At 41.3% G+C, this 19,500-nt stretch overlaps 1 protein-coding gene across 1 annotated transcript; it reads right to left on the bottom strand.

Moving 5' to 3' along the window:
• Positions 1-2,347: 2,347 nt before the first annotated feature.
• Positions 2,348-14,675, bottom strand: agxta (alanine--glyoxylate and serine--pyruvate aminotransferase a). The gene is made up of 11 exons (XM_020473955.2): positions 14,449-14,675; positions 11,215-11,407; positions 10,394-10,458; positions 7,154-7,254; positions 6,951-7,021; positions 4,982-5,066; positions 4,791-4,889; positions 4,356-4,425; positions 3,986-4,081; positions 3,020-3,148; positions 2,348-2,688 (listed from the first exon to the last, which is right to left on the bottom strand). Exons 1-11 carry the CDS (start codon positions 14,605-14,607, stop codon positions 2,581-2,583), a joined length of 1,176 nt encoding a protein of 391 aa, XP_020329544.1. The 5' UTR covers positions 14,608-14,675; the 3' UTR covers positions 2,348-2,580.
• Positions 14,676-19,500: the final 4,825 nt, after the last annotated feature.

The raw sequence follows: 19,500 nt of genomic DNA, 5'->3' as shown, positions 1-19,500 counted from the left end.
GGTAGTGTCAGCTAATGGTCAGCTAATCTCCACTACATAGAATGTGTAGAGTCCTGCACCCAGGCGGACCGGAGGCCTGGTAGTGTCAGCTAATGGTCAGCTAATCTCCACTACATAGAATGTGTAGAGTCCTGCACCCAGGCGGACCGGAGGCCTGGTAGTGTCAGCTAATGGGCAGCTAATCTCCACTACATAGAATGTGTAGAGTCCTGCACCCAGGTGGACCGGAGGCCTGGTAGTGTCAGCTAATGGTCAGCTAATCTCCACTACATAGAATGTGTAGAGTCCTGCACCCAGGCGGACCGGAGGCCTGGTAGTGTCAGCTAATGGTCAGCTAATCTCCACTACATAGAATGTGTAGAGTCCTGCACCCAGGCGGACCGGAGGCCTGGTAGTGTCAGCTAATGGTCAGCTAATCTCCACTACATAGAATGTGTAGAGTCCTGCACCCAGGCGGACCGGAGGCCTGGTAGTGTCAGCTAATGGTCAGCTAATCTCCACTACATAGAATGTGTAGAGTCCTGCACCCAGGCGGACCGGAGGCCTGGTAGTGTCCATAACCGCTAGGAACATTCCATCTCCATTTAGAGCTCCACTGTTAACGGGTCCAGCCTAAAACCAGCGTTCGATTAAAACCTTTGCGGTTTAGAGTTAGCTAAGTATACGTGTGTTTTAAACGTTTCACCACAGCCGCTCTGTGATCAGACTGATGCCAGTAACACTATCAGCCATCTCCCAGGACTGAACTCCCCCCTCCCAGCCAAAGCCAGGGATGCGTTCGAGCCATCATTCTCTAATTGGCTTCCTGTCAAGGTCAGGATTTGTTAATAAGAGCCCCGCAGCAAATCATTGTGTCTGGTAGAACCGCCCTCACATTTTCATGCTTGACCTAAAGCCCCATATTCCAGGACCGACTGCCGCCTTCCTTTTTAACGATCAACAGCCGTTACCATCTGCAGGACTCTCTTTGGACTAGTACCGAGGTAACTCCCATTTGGTTTGCACCGTTAGCGTCATCTGAAAACAGATGGCATACAGGGATGGATTGGAAGAGCCCTGCTAGAGGGCTACCTCGTTATCTCCCTTACTAAGGCTCAGGACTCCTTAAGAGTCATTGTTACTCCTGCCATTTACCCACGCTTCATTGAATTTCTGCCCAGTGCGCTTCATTGAATTCAGAGCACTGGGCAGAAATCACATCGCGTCATCACCCACCTCGGGCCTTCACGATGCTTTGTTTGAATTAAACAGTCGGATTCCCCTGGTCCACACCAGTTCTAAGTCAGCTGCTAGGCACTGGCTGATACGACCCACCGGAGACCCAGTGTGAACAGGAATGGGGAGATCCGCGAGAAGGATTTACACCCTCACCCCCGGATTTTCAAGGGCCAGCGAGAGCTTACCGGACACTGCCGGAACTGCAATGCTTTACAGGGCTTGGGTCCCCCTCTCGGGGCAAACCCATTCCAGGACGCTATGCCCTTCACAAAGAAAAGAGGCTCCTGCCAGCTTCTCCGGGATCGGTCGCGTTACCGCACTGGATGCCTCGAGGTGCCCATCTCCACCAGTCCGTGGACATTCTGAAAGTAGTTTGAGGTCAGTAGGTCACAAATTAGGAAGTTTGAAAAATGTATGTAAAATCTTGTGAGATTTTAAATGGACAAACTAAAGGGTGTGCAATGTGTTGGCCCACTAAGTGTACATTCTGAACCTTGTTTGAAGTCAGTAGGTCACATGACCAAGGAGCTATTGAAATTCGAATGTAAAAAACGTTTGTACTTTGTTTACACTCCCTAACTAATTCCACTAGGAATACAAAATGCTGCTCACATTTCCACATGTTTATTAGATTTGGAAAGCGTCTTTCTCTGTCACTGCCTTGTCGATGACAGAGAGCTCCTCTTCGGCATGTCATTTTTAAATAGTGCACGAATGTATCCTTATAGCTATTGTACCGGTGTTCGGGAACTCACAAAACTAAAAGCCCTGTTGTAGCTAGCTGACTCCCCCCCCCCCCCCCCCCAGACAAGGACCGATAACACACTGGAACACTTCCACGCGCTTCTGTGCAAAACGTCAACAAGGAAGGAACGTCCGGAGGCTCCACATCTGGATAGTTCTTCTTCTTCAAGATAAAATGTAAGTAGCACTTGTGTAAATAGAGGGCGTAATCTACTGTCGACAGAATATTATTACACTTTTGGAAGACGAGCGACAAAAATGTATTCAAACATTGAAAGCATTGAGAACATTGCTTTTCCTTTCATTTGATTAAAAACAATCACATAACATGTCTTTGATTATAAGTTTACAAAACACTTGAATCAGAGGTAACAAACAAATCGTATTGTTTTTTAAAATTATTTATTTATTTTATTCAACATATTAGAAGTTTCCATTCCATTAATTGTTCTTCCCTGATATCAAAGCTGACTTTAAACTGACTTCCAGACAGCCATGTTATAATTTGTTCTTATGGCAGTGTTTTAGCCATGTTTGACCTTGCCAGAGACAATGAGACAATGTTTACAATGTTGATCCAGACTTTGACCTTGCTATTATGAAAGCGTTTGAGCCATGTTATACTTTGCTTTTATGACAGTATCTGAGAGCATCTCTCAGGGCCTCCAGCACCATGTCGACACTGGCCTTGCTGCTGTTGCCCCCCATCAGTCCCACACGCAGCACCTGAGGAGAGAGACGGGACGGGTCAGAGAGCCGGTTGCACACAGGAGAAGGCATGGTCGAGCCCACATAACCAACCTGTTATCACAGCAGTAGACAATGGTTGTTATGATTAGTAAAGAGGGCTGATGATCACGATCGTAGCTACTTAAACCCCCATTGTCAAAGCAATGCATAATGGTTCACAAAGGTACCCCCCTGCTCCCTACTATGACTGGTAACTCATCCAGAACTAAGAAGCAGCAGTAGTCCATTCTGTGTCCTGGCTTGAGACGGCCTCAGTCCTCTAACTCATTGGTTCTCAACCTTTTCTTTTGCCCCTGAAGTAACTCACCTGGCCAACGGATGGTCCCAGTCCTCCAGAGATCTCTAGGTTGTGATTCTTCATGATGTAGCTGGTGATCTCCTTCCAGTCATATCCAGGGGGTGCTACTATAGTAGTGACCGTGGGCAACCTGGCGTTCTGGCGAATGGAACCATCAATGGAAAGAGGATTGTTTTTAAGGGGTCTGAGTGTTTTGTTTTACAGTAAAACATCTGGAAAGAGGAGTGTTTAAGGGGTCTGAGTGTTTTGTTTTACAGTAAAACATCTGGAAAGAGGAGTGTTTTAAGGGGTCTGAGTGTTTTGTTTTACAGTAAAACATCTGGAAAGAGGATTGTTTTTAAGGGGTCTGAGTGTTTTGTTTTACAGTAAAACATCTGGAAAGAGGAGTGTTTTAAGGGGTCTGAGTGTTTTGTTTTACAGTAAAACATCTGGAAAGAGGAGTGTTTTAAGGGGTCTGAGTGTTTTGTTTTACAGTAAAACATCTGGAAAGAGGAGTGTTTTAAGGGGTCTGAGTGTTTTGTTTTACAGTAAAACATCTGGAAAGAGGAGTGTTTAAGGGGTCTGAGTGTTTTGTTTTACAGTAAAACATATGGAAAGAGGAGTGTTTTAAGGGGTCTGAGTGTTTTGTTTTACAGTAAAACATCTGGAAAGAGGAGTGTTTTAAGGGGTCTGAGTGTTTTGTTTTACAGTAAAATATATGGAAAGAGGAGTGTTTAAGGGGTCTGAGTGTTTTGTTTTACAGTAAAATATATGGAAAGAGGAGTGTTTTAAGGGGTCTGAGTGTTTTGTTTTACAGTAAAATATATGGCAGTCTGCAATATATTTAACATACTTCTGTTACAACACAATAATAATAATAATAAGGTTATACTGTATGTGTAGCTAATTATTGAATGTTATTTGTTTTCATTTGTACTTTAAATAGACTACAGTAAATAGTTTACAGTAAATCTCTTTAAGGTCTTTGATACTGACCTTGTCTTTCACAAACAGTTTGAGGCCCATGTTCTCCAGGCCTTCATGGAAGTATTCTGCTACTTCCTTGTGTCTTCGCCAGGAGTTCTCCAGACCCTGGGAGAGAGTAGAGACACAGGTCTGTCATGTCATCATCACTAAAACACAACTACCGTGCCCATTGCTGCTATAACATATTCCCGTTTACATTTTCAATGATCTTATATCTGTGTGTGTGTGTGTGTGAGAGAGAGAGAGGATTAGTGGATGAAACGTATATCAGAGTGCTAGGATATAATTTATCCCTGTGCATTATCTTATGAATCTATAAGATGTAACTCTATCTAAGAGTGTGAATGGCATCATGATTTAGGAACCAGACTAAAGTCACCTGTTCAGCGAGGATAGCCAGACTCTCCCGGAGAGAGTAGAAGGCAGACACAGGCGCAGTGTGGTGGTATCTGTTCAGAGGAACAACAGGTCAGACTCTGTCACCAATGATACATTCTGCTTTACTTACATTCTGAGCTGCGATTCCATTGACATTCACAGGAACATCATGTTAAACTGTGTTTTTTTTGTCCAGGTAGATCAAACTGTTAAACTGTGTTTTTGTTAAGGTAGATGATGTCATAGAATGTGGTGTTAGATGATGACATAGAATGTGGTGTTAGATGATGTCATAGAATGTGGTGTTAGATGATGTCATAGAATGTGGTGTTAGATGATGTCACAGAATGTGGTGTTAGATGATGTCATAGAATGTGTTGTTAGACGATGTGTTGGTGATACAAGGCTCTGATGTAATGCATTATTGGAGTCTCACATTCTAGCAGGTTTGCCGTCACAACCCCAGTAGTTTGCCAGCCAGGTCATGTCCAGGAAGAACGACACTGGCTTTGTTTTCCGATTGAATACTTTCTGACTGGATAGAAGCAGAAGCTAAGTGCTCATAGAAAGAAAATGCATTCGATAGGTTGTTATTGTTTAATTGCTACTGTTTAACACCTTCCTCACCAAGCTCTTTCACTGAAGGAAATGGGAGCGGTCCCAGGTGGCGCATTTAGAACCTTCTGTGAGCCAGAGTACAGGATGTCGATACCTGAAGAAAACATAAGGAAACATTAATGAACTTGACCTGTTAAGTTTCAACCTGAAAATCTGTTAGCTCTGATGGCAGTACAATGAATGAAACGAGTAGTAATGCTATTATAACACGGGTAAATAATATGTAGCAAAGATATATATTGGGTTATGGTGTATGTCAATAGTCCAACGTAGCGTCATAAAAAGCATCAACACAGGCAAGCTTTCCCTCTCAGGGTCTTTAACTAGCTTCCCCCTCAGGGTCTTTAACTAGCCTCCCCTAAAGGGTCTTTAACTAGCTTCCCCCTCAGGGTCTTTAACTAGCTTCCCTCTCAGGGTCTTTAACTAGCTTCCCTATCAGGGTCTTTAACTAGCTTCCCTCTCAGGGTCTTTAACTAGCTTCCCTCTCAGGGTCTTTAACTAGCTTCCCTCTCAGGGTCTTTAACTAGCTTCCCTCTCAGGGTCTTTAACTAGCTTCCCCTCTAAGGTCTTTAACTAGTTTTCCCCTTCAGTGTCTTTAACTAGTTGTCCCTCAAGGTCTTTAACTAGTTTTCCCTCAGGGTCTTTAACTAGCTTTCCCTCTCAGGTCTTTAACTAGTTTTCCCTCAGGGTCTTTAACTAGTTTTCCCTCAGGGTCTTTAACTAGCTTTCCCTCTCAGGTCTTTAACTAGTTTTCCCTCAGGGTCTTTAACTAGTTTTCCCTCAGGGTCTTTAACTAGCTTCCCCCTCAGGGTCTTTAACTAGCTTCCCTCTCAGGGTCTTTAACTAGTTTTCCCTCAGGGTCTTTAACTAACTTCCCCCTCAGGGTCTTTAACTAGATTTCCCTCTCAGAGTCTTTAACTAGCTTTCCCTCTCAGGGTCTTTAACTAGCTTCCCCCTCAGGGTCTTTAACTAACTTCCCTCTCAGGGTCTTTAACTAGCTTTCCCTCTCAGGGTCTTTAACTAGTTTTCCCTCAGGGTCTTTAACTAGCTTCCCCCTCAGGGTCTTTAACTAGCTTTCCCTCTCAGGGTCTTTAACTAGCTTTCCCTCTCAGGGTCTTTAACTAGCTTCCCTCAGGGTCTTTAACTAGCTTCCCCCTCAGGGTCTTTAACTAGTTTTCCCTCAGGGTCTTTAACTAGCTTCCCCCACAGGGTCTTTAACTAGCTTCCCTCTCAGGGTCTTTAACTAGTTTTCCCTCAGGGTCTTTAACTAGCTTCCCCCTCAGGTTCTTTAACTAGCTTTCCCTCTCAGGGTCTTTAACTAGCTTTCCCTCTCAGGGTCTTTAACTAGTTTTCCCTCAGGGTCTTTAACTAGCTTCCCCCTCAGGTTCTTTAACTAGCTTTCCCTCTCAGGGTCTTTAACTAGTTTTCCCTCAGGGTCTTTAACTAGCTTCCCCCTCAGGGTCTTTAACTAACTTCCCCCTCAGGGTCTTTAACTAGTTTTCCCTCAGGGTCTTTTACTAGCTTCCCCCTCAGGGTCTTTAACTCGTTTTCCCTCAGGGTCTTTAACTAGCTTCCCACTCAGGGTCTTTAACTAGCTTCCCCCTCAGGGTCTTTAACTAGCTTCCCCCTCAGGGTCTTTAACTAGTTTTCCCTCAGGGTCTTTAACTAGTTTTCCCTCAGGGTCTTTAACTAGTTTTCCCTCGGGGTCTTTAACTAGTTTTCCCTCAGGGTCTTTCACTAGTTTTCCCCTCAGGGTCTTTAACTAGTTTTCCAATCAGGGTCTTTAACGAGGTGGTCTTGATAAACCTGTCTGTGTATCCCGGAGCAACAGGTGTCTCTGTAACACCGATGTGATCTTTGCTCATCCCTCTCAACAGGAACTCTGTTATTCCTGCAGGGTCCTTGTGCTATTTGCTACAGGGTCACTACAACACCATGCCTTATTTGTCCATATAAAGTGGGGCACCTGCATTCATACCTTGTTTGTCCATGTGAAGTGGGGCACCTCCCATTGAAGCCACACAGTCAACGAGAAACAGACAGTTGTGCCTTGCAGAAAGAAAGGAGAGGGCACTACTTTATAACACATGATTCACTGGTACCGTCTATATTATCTGTTGGGTTTTTATAAGCGATTATATTGACATGGAAGCTGAAGAGGTGGATTAAGGGGCTCTTTACTTGTGACATATGTCTCCAATGCCATCTAGTGGATGGACTACTCCTGTGGAAGATTCTCCGTGGGTTAGGAAGAACAGCACAGGCTTGTGTTTGGCCAGGGCCTGAGGAGAAACGGTGACAGATCAGAAATACCAGTCTCGATGCACAGAATGAAATGGGCTCTGGTCTAAAGTGATACACTACATAGGAAATAGGGCTCTAGTCTAAAGTGATACACTACATAGGGAATAGGGCTCTAGTCTAAAGTAGTGCACTACATGGGGAATAGGGCTCTAGTCTAAAGTAGTGCACTACATGGGGAATAGGGGCCCTGGTCTAAAGTAGTGCACTATATAGGGAATAGGGCTCTGGTCTATAGTAGTGCACTATATATGGCATAGGGTTACACTAGGGACGCACCATGGTGTATCGGATAGCAGCAATTTGGCATATCTATAGGAGTATCTATACCTATAGATGAAGGTTAGGATAGGAGTATCTATACCTATAGATGAAAGTTAGGATAGGAGTATCTATACCTATAGATGCAGGATAGGGTAGGAGTATCTATACCTATAGATGAAGGTTAGGGTAGGAGTATCTATACCTATAGATGAAGGTTAGGGAAGGAGTATCTATACGTATAGATGAATGTTAGGGTAGGAGTATTTATGCATATCGATAAAAATTAGGGTAGGAGTATCTATACCTATAGATGAAGGTTAGGGTAGGAGTATCTATACCTATAGATGAAGGTTAGGGTAGGAGTATCTATACCTATAGATGAAAGTTAGGGTAGGAGTATCTTTACCTATAGATGAAGGTTAGGGTAGGAGTATCTATACCTGTAAATGAAGGTTAGGGTAGGAGTATCTATACCTATAGATGAAGGTTAGGGTAGGAGTATCTATATCCGTAGATGAAGGTTAGGGTAGGAGTATCTATACTTATAGATGAAGGTTAGGGTAGTAGTTACCTGTAGATGAAGGTTAGGGCAGGAGTATCTATACCTATAGATGAAGGTTAGGGCAGGAGTATCTATACTTATAGATGAAGGTTAGGTTAGGGTAGGAGTATATATACCTATCGTTGAAGGTTAGGGTTGGAGTATATACCTGTAGATGAAGGTTTGGAGTATCTATAACTGTAGATGAAGGTTAGGGTTGGAGTATCTATACCTGTAGATGAAGGTTAGGAGTATCTATACTTATAGATGAAGGTTATGAGTATCTATACCTATAGATGAAGGTTAGGATAGGAGTATCTATACCTATAGATGCAGGATAGGGTAGGAGTATCTATACCTATAGATGAAGGTTAGGGTAGGAGTATCTATACCTATAGATGAAGGTTAGGGTAGGAGTATCTATACCTATAGATGAAGGTTAGGGTAGGAGTATCTATATCTGTAGATGAAGATTTGGGTAGGAATATCTATACTTATAGATGAAGGTTAGGGTAGTAGTTACCTGTAGATGAAGGTTAGGGCAGGAGTATCTATACCTATAGATGAAGGTTAGGGTAGGAGTATCTATACCTATAGATGAAGGTTAGGGCAGGAGTATCTATACTTATAGATGAAGGTTAGGGTAGGAGTATCTATACCTATCGTTGAAGGTTAGGGTTGGAGTATCTATACCTGTAGATGAAGGTTTGGAGTATCTATACTTGTAGATGAAGGTTAGGAGTATCTATACCTGTAGATGAAGGTTAGGGTTGGAGTATCTATACCTGTAGATGAAGGTTAGGAGTATCTATACCTATAGATGAAGGTTAGGGTAGGAGTATCTATACCTATCGTTGAAGGTTAGGGTTGGAGTATCTATACCTGTAGATGAAGGTTAGGAGTATCTATACCTATAGATGAAGGTTAGGAGTATCTATACCTGTAGATGAAGGTTAGGAGTAGCTATACTTGTAGATGAAGGTCAGGGTTGGAGTATATATACTTGTAGGTGATGGTTAGGGTAGGTGTATCTATACTTATAGATGAAGGTTGGGGTTGGAATATCTATACCTGTAGATGAAGGTTAGGGTAGAAGTAGCTATACCTGTAGAAGAAGGTTAGTGTTGGAGTATCTATACCTGTAGATGAAGGTTAGGAGTATCTATACTTATAGATGAAGGTTAGGAGTTTCTATACCTATAGATGAAGGTTAGGAGTATCTATACCTGTAGATGAAGGTTAGGAGTATCCATACCTGTAGATGAAGGTTAGGAGTACCCATACCTGTAGTTGAAAGTTAGGGTAGGAGTATCTATACCTATCGTTGAAGGTTAGGGTTGGAGTATCTATACCTGTAGATGAAGGTTAGGAGTAGCTATACTTGTAGATGAAGGTCAGGGTTGGAGTATATATACTTGTAGGTGAAGGTTAGGGTAGGTGTATCTATACTTATAGATGAAGGTTGGGGTTGGAATATCTATACCTGTAGATGAAGGTTAGGGTAGGAGTAGCTATACCTGTAGAAGAAGGTTAGGGTTGGAGTATCAATACCTGTAGATGAAGGTTTGGAGTATCCATACTTGTAGATGAAGGTTAGGAGTATCTATACCTGCAGATGAAGGTTAGGAGTATCTATACCTGTAGATGAAGGTTAGGGTTGGAGTATCTATACCTGTAGATGAAAGTTAGGAGTATCTATACTTATAGATGAAGGTTAGGAGTATCTATACCTATAGATGAAGGTTGGGAGTATCTATACCTGTAGATGAAGATTAGGAGTATCTATACTTGTAGATGAAGATCAGGGTTGGAGTATATATACTTGTAGGTGAAGGTTAGGGTAGGTGTATTTATACTTATAGATGAAGGTTGGGGTTGGAATATCTATACCTGTAGATGAAGGTTAGGGTAGGAATAGCTATACCTGTAGATGAAGGTTAGGAGTATCTATACTTATAGATGAAGGTTAGGAGTTTCTATACCTATAGATGAAGGTTAGGAGTTTCTATACCTGTAGATGAAGGTTAGGAGTATCTATACCTGTAGATAAAGGTTAGGGTTGGAGTATCTATACCTGTAGATGAAGGTTTGGAGTATCTATACTTTTAGATTAAGGTTAGGAGTATCTATACCTGTAGATGAAGGTTAGGGCAGGAGTATCTATACCTATAGATGAAGGTTAGGGTAGGAGTTACCTGTAGATGAAGGTTAGGGTAGGAGTATCTATACTTGTAGATGAAGGTTAGGGTAGGAGTATCTATACCTGTAGATGAAGGTTTGGGTATGAGCAGATGAGATGAGATGTGTGTCATTACCCGATCAATCTCTTCACTGGTGAAATACCCCCCTGCAGTTGTCACAATGGAATTAACTCTGGCACCTGTTGGGTTGATGGGAAATGTATTATGTTCATCACAAATGTATGAATTCAAAGCGAACTTCCTCAGTGGGCAAAGCTACGGTATTTGAAACAAGGTCTTTAATACCAGGTGTGCTCACAGGCTTGTAAATAGGGTGAAACTGCTAGCTAGTTAGCGGTGCACGCTAGTAGCGTTTCAGTTGGTGACTTCACTCGCTCTCAGACCTTGAACTAGTTGTTACTGCTAAGGCTGTGGCTGTTGTGGAGCGATAGGTAACAAGGCTTTGTGGGAAGGCAGTTGTTGATGTGTTCAGATGGTCCCTGGTTCGAGCCCAGGTTGGGGCAAGGAGAGGGACAGAAGCAAAACTTTAACAGGCAAAGGTCATGTTTACCCAATGACACCCTATCCACTATATAGTGCACTACTGTTGACCAGGACCCATAGTGCACTGCTGTTGACCAGGACCCATAGTGCACTGCTGTTGACCAGGACCCATAGGGCACTGCTGTTGACCAGGACCCATAATGCACAGCTGTTGACCAGGACCTATAGTGCACAGCTGTTGACCAAGACCCATAATGCACAGCTGTTGACCAGGACCCATAATGCACAGCTGTTGACCAGGACCCATAATGCACAGCTGTTGACCAGGACCCATAGTGCACAGCTGTTGACCAGGACCCATAATGCACTGCTGTTGACAACAACCCATAGGGCTCTTGTCAAAAAAAGGGAACAGGGGGCCATATGGAACATATCCCATAACAATCAAGTACCTATCCTCTCTGCCATCTCTGCTGCCCGTTCTCCCCAGATCCCATTGACCGCAGTGAGAACCCCTTCCCCTGGCTCCACAGCGTTGAAGATGGCACACTCCATGGCTGTGTGTCCTGTGCCACTCACTGCTATTGTCATGTTGTTCTGAGTCTGGAAGGCATATTGGATCCCACTCTTGATGTCACTCATGATCTAGAATACCAAACAAACACAGTAAAAGAGATGATTATGGGATTAAGAGTCTGTCTGGTAGACACTTGAGTATTAGGACGTGTACTGTGTGTGTTATGTCTAGTGTGTAGTGTACAATGTCTACTTGTGTTACACTGTAGTACTGTGTGTGTTATGTCTAGTGTGTAGTGTACAGTGTCTACTTGTGTTACACTGTAGTACTGTGTGTGTTATGTCTAGTGTGTAGTGTACAGTGTCTACTTGTGTTACACTGTAGTACTGTGTGTCTTAAGACAATTTTCCCCTCGGGACGTTAAACTTCATCTGATTCTATATCTGATTTAATGATTTGTTACGTTTCTCTCAACACTGTAATAGGTTTGATGGGTAGTGAAAACAGATTTAAAACACACGTCACTTTTACATCAGTTGAACGCATGCAGTGTTTCGGGCCCCGCCGGCCGACCCAAATTTAGTTATTTACATTTTTTTTTTTTACTCCGTCGGGGGTCTCAACTTACTGTTGAAAGACAGGATACACATGTATCATCAGACGTTTTCCACTTATGTCAGCAGCTCAATTAGTCCATGTCAGCTAACATGTATCATCAGACGTTTTCCACTTATGTCAGCAGCTCAATTAGTCCATGTCAGCTAACATGTATCATCAGACGTTTTCCACTTATGTCAGCAGCTCAATTAGTCCATGTCAGCTAACATGTATCATCAGACGTTTTCCACTTATGTCAGCAGCTCAATTAGTCCATGTCAGCTAACATGTATCATCAGACGTTTTCCACTTATGTCAGCAGCTCAATTAGTCCATGTCAGCTAACATGTATCATCAGACGTTTTCCACTTATGTCAGCAGCTCAATTAGTCCATGTCAGCTAACATGTATCATCAGACGTTTTCCACTTATGTCAGTGGCTCAATTAGTCCATGTCAGCTAACATGTATCATCAGACGTTTTCCACTTATGTCAGTGGCTCAATTAGTCCATGTCAGCTAACATGTATCATCAGACGTTTTCCACTTATGTCAGTGGCTCAATTAGTCCATGTCAGCTAACATGTATCATCAGACGTTTTCCACTTATGTCAGCAGCTCAATTAGTCCATGTCAGCTAACATGTATCATCAGACGTTTTCCACTTATGTCAGCAGCTCAATTAGTCCATGTCAGCTAACATGTATCATCAGACGTTTTCCACTTATGTCAGTGGCTCAATTAGTCCATGTCAGCTAACATGTATCATCAGACGTTTTCCACTTATGTCAGTGGCTCAATTAGTCCATGTCAGCTAACATGTTTTTTGATTGCTAAGGAAGGTAGCTGTCTAGAGCTCGTAGGCCTAATCGTCGCCATGCCGACCAGGCACGCGCTCAAGGGGACCTCCAGGGAACCCCCATTTGGTTTTGGTAGTCATTCTCACACCGATATCATATGAACGTGACATAAGTCATGGCAAGAATGTGAGGAATTGCAGTAAATGTACTTTACACTAACCAGGATTCCATCCAATTATTTTAATTGTACCTTTATTTAACTAGGCAAGTCGGTTCAGAACACATTCTTATTTACAATGACGCCATGCCGGGGAACAGTGGGTTAACTGCCTTGTTCAAGGGCAGAATGACAGATTTTTACCTTGTCAGCTCAGGGATTAGATCCAGCAACCTTTCGGTTACTGGCCCAACGCTCTAACCACTAGGCTACCCTGCCGCCTCGCCACTCTAACCACTAGGCTACCCTGCCGCCTCTACACTCTAACCACTAGGCTACCCTGCCACCTCTACACTCTAACCACTAGGCTACCCTGCCACCTCTACACTCTAACCACTAGACTACCCTGCCGCCTCTACACTCTAACCACTAGGCTACCCTGCCGCCTCTACACTCTAACCACTAGACTACCCTGCCGCCCCTACACTCTAACCACTAGGCTACCCTGCCGCCCCTACACTCTAACCACTAGGCTACCCTGCAATGACAGGCCTGATGGAATCAGCAAATTTGTTGGTAAACTTTCCAAATGTCATAAAATTAAACACACTAGACAAGGTGGGGATCTTTTTTTTTTTTCGTCAGTAAAATGTATTATGCCGAGAAATTATATATTGATATCATGACCAAAGTAAACTTTGGAGTCACGCAATGATATTGTGTGGTCTTCCCACTACGACTCGGGAAAAGCATGCAGTTTATCAAGCTACAGATGATAATTTCTGATGAACTTCCCAGGGTGGTGAAGGAGCCCAGTGAAGAGCTTGATGCTCCTTTCCAATAAGTATAGAGGGTCTTATTCTGGTGACTTGGCGATCGATCCTTTGGCTGCCGTTTGACAAATAAAACTAACATCCCATAATAATCTCATCATGTAGGTAACCTACCCACTGTGTATCTTGCCAGATGTTGGCTGGACAATCGCTATTTAACACCATTTTTATTAGATTTTTTTGTGTGACAAAACCATCAGTGGAGTTGAAAATGCGATGGAAACACATTTTAAATTGTATTTTTTTTAAATCGATTTTAACAGCAAAATGTATTTCTATGTGCACTACGTCACTACATACATCCTTTTATCCTCCGCAAGTCAATTAGATGGACACATCGCTGATGGGAACACATTTGCATATTGTTTCTATGCAGATTTTAGAATCTTCGCATGATAATCTGTCCCCAATTGAATGGAAACCAAGCAAGTGCCATAAAATAAAAATTCTGACCCCCAATTTTTTTTGCCCTCAAGGTGGGGGGGGGGGGGCAATCAAATCTTGCTTAGGATCAAATCTTGCCCCCCCCCCCCCCAAAAGGCTGGTTGACATACAGTATTGTACAATGGCTAATCTTTAAATGTTCATAAAACACTTTTGCTTGGGGAGATAAACAGCTAAACAAACAGACAATATGGTTCTGGGATAATATTATAAACCTTATCTAAAATATCCAATTCAACCATTTAGGTGTAAAATCCTACATTATTATTTTTTTATTTTCTTTTGCACGGTTACCTTTCGTTGAGATTGATTGCTCATCACCAAACTTTGTAGACATACCTCGAGCATTTCTGGATGCATGTGACCGATGATGGGCTCGGCGCCTGCCGCTAAGATGCGGGGAGGAACATTGGACGGTCCGGGCCCAAACATGTGTCTCCGCGGAGCCACGAAGGTTTTCTGGAGACATTTAGGTGGCTGGACGGTGATGGACGACATAGCTCTAGCTGGGTTTGTTGGCTATGTATGTGTGGATATGATAAAATTGCACGGTCTGGACTCTTGACTCTGTAAGCAGCCTGACAGACACACACCTCTCACCTGACATTTAAACCCCTCCCACTTTTATGTTTGGTTTGCATTACTGTTTTGACTGTGAGGATTTCGTTCAAGCAAACCTTTCGTTGTTTACTCCTGAAAAGCGTTTTTGAATTTGATCACAATGTATAAAACCATGTATTACACACTTCTTTTTTGTTGTTCAGATCACATGTTTGTTCCCGGTAATGTATTCACACCATTGTTCAACAGCCACATTTACAAAGGTTAACAATTAACCACCGTTGCTTCAGTAGGTCATAGAATTATATCACAACACTTCTAGGAAGAATTCAGCACACACTCACTTTTTCATTCCAATCAAATAAACCTAATGGTAAAAAGAATGATGACCTTGATACTTGTCTAATAAAACGTGTATATATATATATATATATATATTTGTCTATATTTTGTATATATATATATATATTTGTTATGTATATATATACACCTGTTTTTATGGTGTTTTGTTTTGTGGTGAGCTGATATGGTTTCCTTGATCACTCCAACGTGTCTGTTTGGTCAGTGGTTACTCAGTGACACAGAGAGGCAGTGAACAGTGTTCTGCCAACACACTGACTCAACTCCAGCCACTTTAATAATGGGAATTGATGGGAAATGATGTAAAATATATCACTAGCCACTTTAAACAATGCTACCTAATATAATGTTTACATACCCTACATTATTCATCTCATATGCATACGTATATACTGTACTCTATATCATCGACTGCATCCTTATGTAATACATGTATCACTAGCCACTTTAGCTATGCCACTTTGTTTACATACTCATCTCATATGTATATACTGCACTCAATACCATCTACTGTATCTTGCCTATGCCGCTCTGTACCATCACTCATTCATATATCCTTATGTACATATTCTTTATCCCCTTACACTGTGTATAAGACAGTAGTTTTGGTTTTGTTAGCTAGATTACTTGTTGGTTATTACTGCATTGTCGGAACCAGAAGCACAAGCATTTAGCTACACTCGCACTAACATCTGCTAACCATGTGTATGTGACGAATAAAATGTGATTTGATTTGATTTGAACAGACACAGGAGACCAACCCCCCCCCCCCCCCCCCCCCCCCACACTATTTTCTAGTTCCTAAACCGTTATCCCTCGAATACCTGAGCCAAAAAAGTGAAAAATCGGTCGATGTCGCCTGTGTCTGACCCTGTAAAACAACACCTATCATACTACTATGACTGACCCTGTAGAACAACACCTATCATACTACTATGACTGACCCTGTAGAACAACACCTATCATACTACTATGACTGACCCTGTAAAACAACACCTATCATACTACTATGACTGACCCTGTAGAACAACACCTATCATACTACTATGACTGACCCTGTAGAACAACACCTATCATACTACTATGACTGACCCTGTAGAACAACACCTATCATACTACTATGACTGACCCTGTAAAACAACACATTGCACTGCACCTATCATACTACTATGACTGACCCTGTAGAACAACACCTATCATACTACTATGACTGACCCTGTAGAACAACACCTATCATACTACTATGACTGACCCTGTAAAACAACACATTTCACTGCACCTATCCGTTGTATGTGCCAATAAAATATTTTTTGTATTAATTTTGTCGAGGATAGTTCAGTCGGTATCATGCTCTGTTTTCCAAGGAGTCACAGTCTAGATGTCCTTCAGGGTTGGGCTCAATATCATTTCAATTACAGTCAATTCTGAGAGTACACTACTTTCAAATTCCAATTAATTTCAGTCTACTTCCTGAATTTTATTTAAATTTGTTGATTTTTTGGGGGGGGGATCCCCATTAGCTGATGCCACGGTGACAGCTAGTCAGTCTTCCTGGGGTCCGACACATAACGAAAAGACATTTCAGACAAATACTTTACAATTTACATACACTATCGTTCAAAAGTTTGGGGTCACTGAGAAATGTTCTTTGTTTTTGAATGAAAAGCAAAAAAAAAGGTAAATTTTTAAAATAACATCAAATTGATCAGAAATACATTGTAGACATTGTTCATGTTGTAAATGACTATTGTAGCTGGAAACGGCAGATTTTTTATGGAATATCTACATAGGTGTACAGAGGCCCATTATCAGCAACCATCACTCCTGTGTTCCAATGGCACATTGTGTTAGCTAATCCAAGTTTATCATTTTAAAAAGCTAATTGATCTTTAGAAAACCCTTTTGCAATTATGTTAGCACAGCTGAAAACGTGTACTGATTAAAGACGCAATAAAACTGGTCTTCTTTATTCTAGTTGAGTATCTGGAGCATCAGCATTTGTGGGTTCGATTACAGGCTCAAAATGGCCAGAAACAACACTTTATTCTGAAACTCGTCAGTCTATTCTTGTTCTGAGAAATTAAGGCTATTCCATGCGAGAAATTGCCAAGAAACTGAAGATCCTGTACAACGCTGTGTACTACTCCCTTCACAGTACAGAGCAAACTGTCTCCAACCAGAATAGAAAGAGGAGTGGGAGGCCCCGGTGCACAACTGAGCAAGAGGACAAGTATATTAGCGTCTAGTTTGAGAAACAGACGCCTCACAAGTCCTCAACTGGCAGCTTCATTAAATAGTACCCGCAAAACACCAGTCTCAACGTCAACAGAAAGAGGTGACTCCGGAATGCTGGCCTTCTAGGCAGAGAAGGCAGAGAAGATATATAAAGACAGAGAAGACGCACCATGTCAAGCAGGGTGAAACATTTTCTTACTGTCCAAGTGGTTGGAGAGAGGTTGAAAACCCCTTATTAGACCCTATTCACTATCTTTGTTTAAAACACTCAGGATGATAGGAAGAGATAGAGCGACTGATCTCTCTCTTCAAATTTAGAGGGATAAGCTACTGTTTAAACAGGCAGTCAACATGTTAAAGTGCAATGTCAGGTTTGTTGATTTCATAATTCGATCCTGCTTTAAATCATGTTCACTTCATAAAGCCTTCATAAACACTACATACATGTGTTACAAATCATCTATAACCATATCTCATGCTTTATAAAGGGTTCATAAATGTGGCGTAACTGTGTGACATAACCACCAACGTCAAATGTGACATAAGCCTCTATGTCAAATATGACATAAACCTGTGCTTTATAAAGGGTGGCATGAGCACAGCTTAATAAAGACCTTATAAATCATATTAAATTGAGGCTTCACAAAGCATTTATAACCCTGTCATTTATCTTGGTAGAGCATTGCACTGTGCGGTTGTGGCTCGTTTATATTGTGATGTCACAGACCTGACTGGACCCAGCACTGTGCGGTTGTGGCTCGTTTATATTGTGATGTCACAGACCTGACTGGACCCAGCACTGTGCGGTTGTGGCTCGTTTATATTGTGATGTCACAGACCTGACTGGACCCAGCACTGTGCGGTTGTGGCTCGTTTATATTGTGATGTCACAGACCTGACTGGACCCAGCACATGGCTTGTTTTTGTTGCTTCTGTGTAACTTAGTTCCAGAAGAAATATAATTTAAATGTATTTTCGTCAAGGTCAGTGTTTCTTCAGGTTGGAGGTTTTCATCAAGGTCAGTGTTCCTTGGTTTAACATCATGTCCAGGCTATTGAACAAACAGCACATATAAGCCTGGGATATCAACCATTCAGAGATGGCCTTAGAGGGAGTGACCATTGCATTCTATTGGAGTGGCCTTACTCAGTAAAATATTAACAAAGTCACATTTATTATTACTCAGTAAAGTATTAACACAGTCACAAAGTCATATTTATTATTACTCAGTAAAGTATTAACACAGTCACAAAGTAATATTTATTATTACTCAGTAAAGTATTAACACAGTCACAAAGTCATATTTATTGCTAAAACCTTTCCACAATTTATCTTCTTAATGACATCACTTTAGAGCGTATGACATCACTTTAGAGCGTATGACATCATTCAGCACGGCATGTCACCCTTTATAAATGGGCGATGTCATGATATAATGTTTATATCATGTTCAACATAATGGGTAATGTCATGATATAATGTTTATATCATGTTCAACATAATGGGTTATGTCATGATATAATGTTTATATCATGTTCAACATAATGGGTTATGTCATGATAAAATGTTTATATCATATTCAACATAATGGGTTATGTCATGATATAATGTTTATATAATGTTCAACATAATGGGTTATGTCATGATATAATGTTTATATCATATTCAACATAATGGGTTATGTCATGATATAATGTTTATATCATGTTCAACATAATGGGTTATGTCATGATATAATGTTTATATCATGTTCAACATAATGGGTTATGTCATGATATAATGTCTGTATCATATTCAACATAATGGGCGATGTCATGATATAATGTTTATATCATATTCAAAATAATGGGTTATGTCATGATATAATGTTTATATCATGTTCAACACAATGGGTTATGTCATGATATAATGTTTATATCATATTCAACATAATGGGTTATGTCATGATATACTGTTTATATCATGTTCAACATAATGGGTTATGTCATGATATAATGTTTATCATGTTCAACATAATGGGTTATGTCATGATAAAATGTTTATCATATTCAACATAATGGGTTATGTCATGATATAATGTTTATATCATGTTCAACATAATGGGTTATGTCATGATGTAATGTTTATATCATTGTAAACATAATGGGTTATGTCATGATATAATGTTTATATCATGTTCAACATAATGGGTTATGTCATGATATAATGTTTATATCATATTCAACATAATGGGTT

The sequence above is a fragment of the Oncorhynchus kisutch genome, linkage group LG4 (assembly GCF_002021735.2).
Source record: "Oncorhynchus kisutch isolate 150728-3 linkage group LG4, Okis_V2, whole genome shotgun sequence".
Lineage (NCBI taxonomy): Eukaryota > Metazoa > Chordata > Actinopteri > Salmoniformes > Salmonidae > Oncorhynchus > Oncorhynchus kisutch.
Note: the sequence above shows the minus strand (reverse complement) of the source record. Positions and strands in the feature narration are given on the sequence as shown.

Excerpts from the sequence above, each read along its gene's own strand:
- agxta (XM_020473955.2), bottom strand. The coding sequence starts at position 14,607 with ATGTCGTCCATCACCGTCCAGCCACCTAAATGTCTCCAGAAAACCTTC. Across the intron at positions 10,459-11,214 it reads AGAGATGGCAGAGAGGATAG|GTGCCAGAGTTAATTCCATT; the intron begins GTACTTGATTGT and ends TCAACCCAACAG. Across the intron at positions 7,255-10,393 it reads CCAGTGAAGAGATTGATCGG|GCCCTGGCCAAACACAAGCC; the intron begins GTAATGACACAC and ends GTTTCTCCTCAG.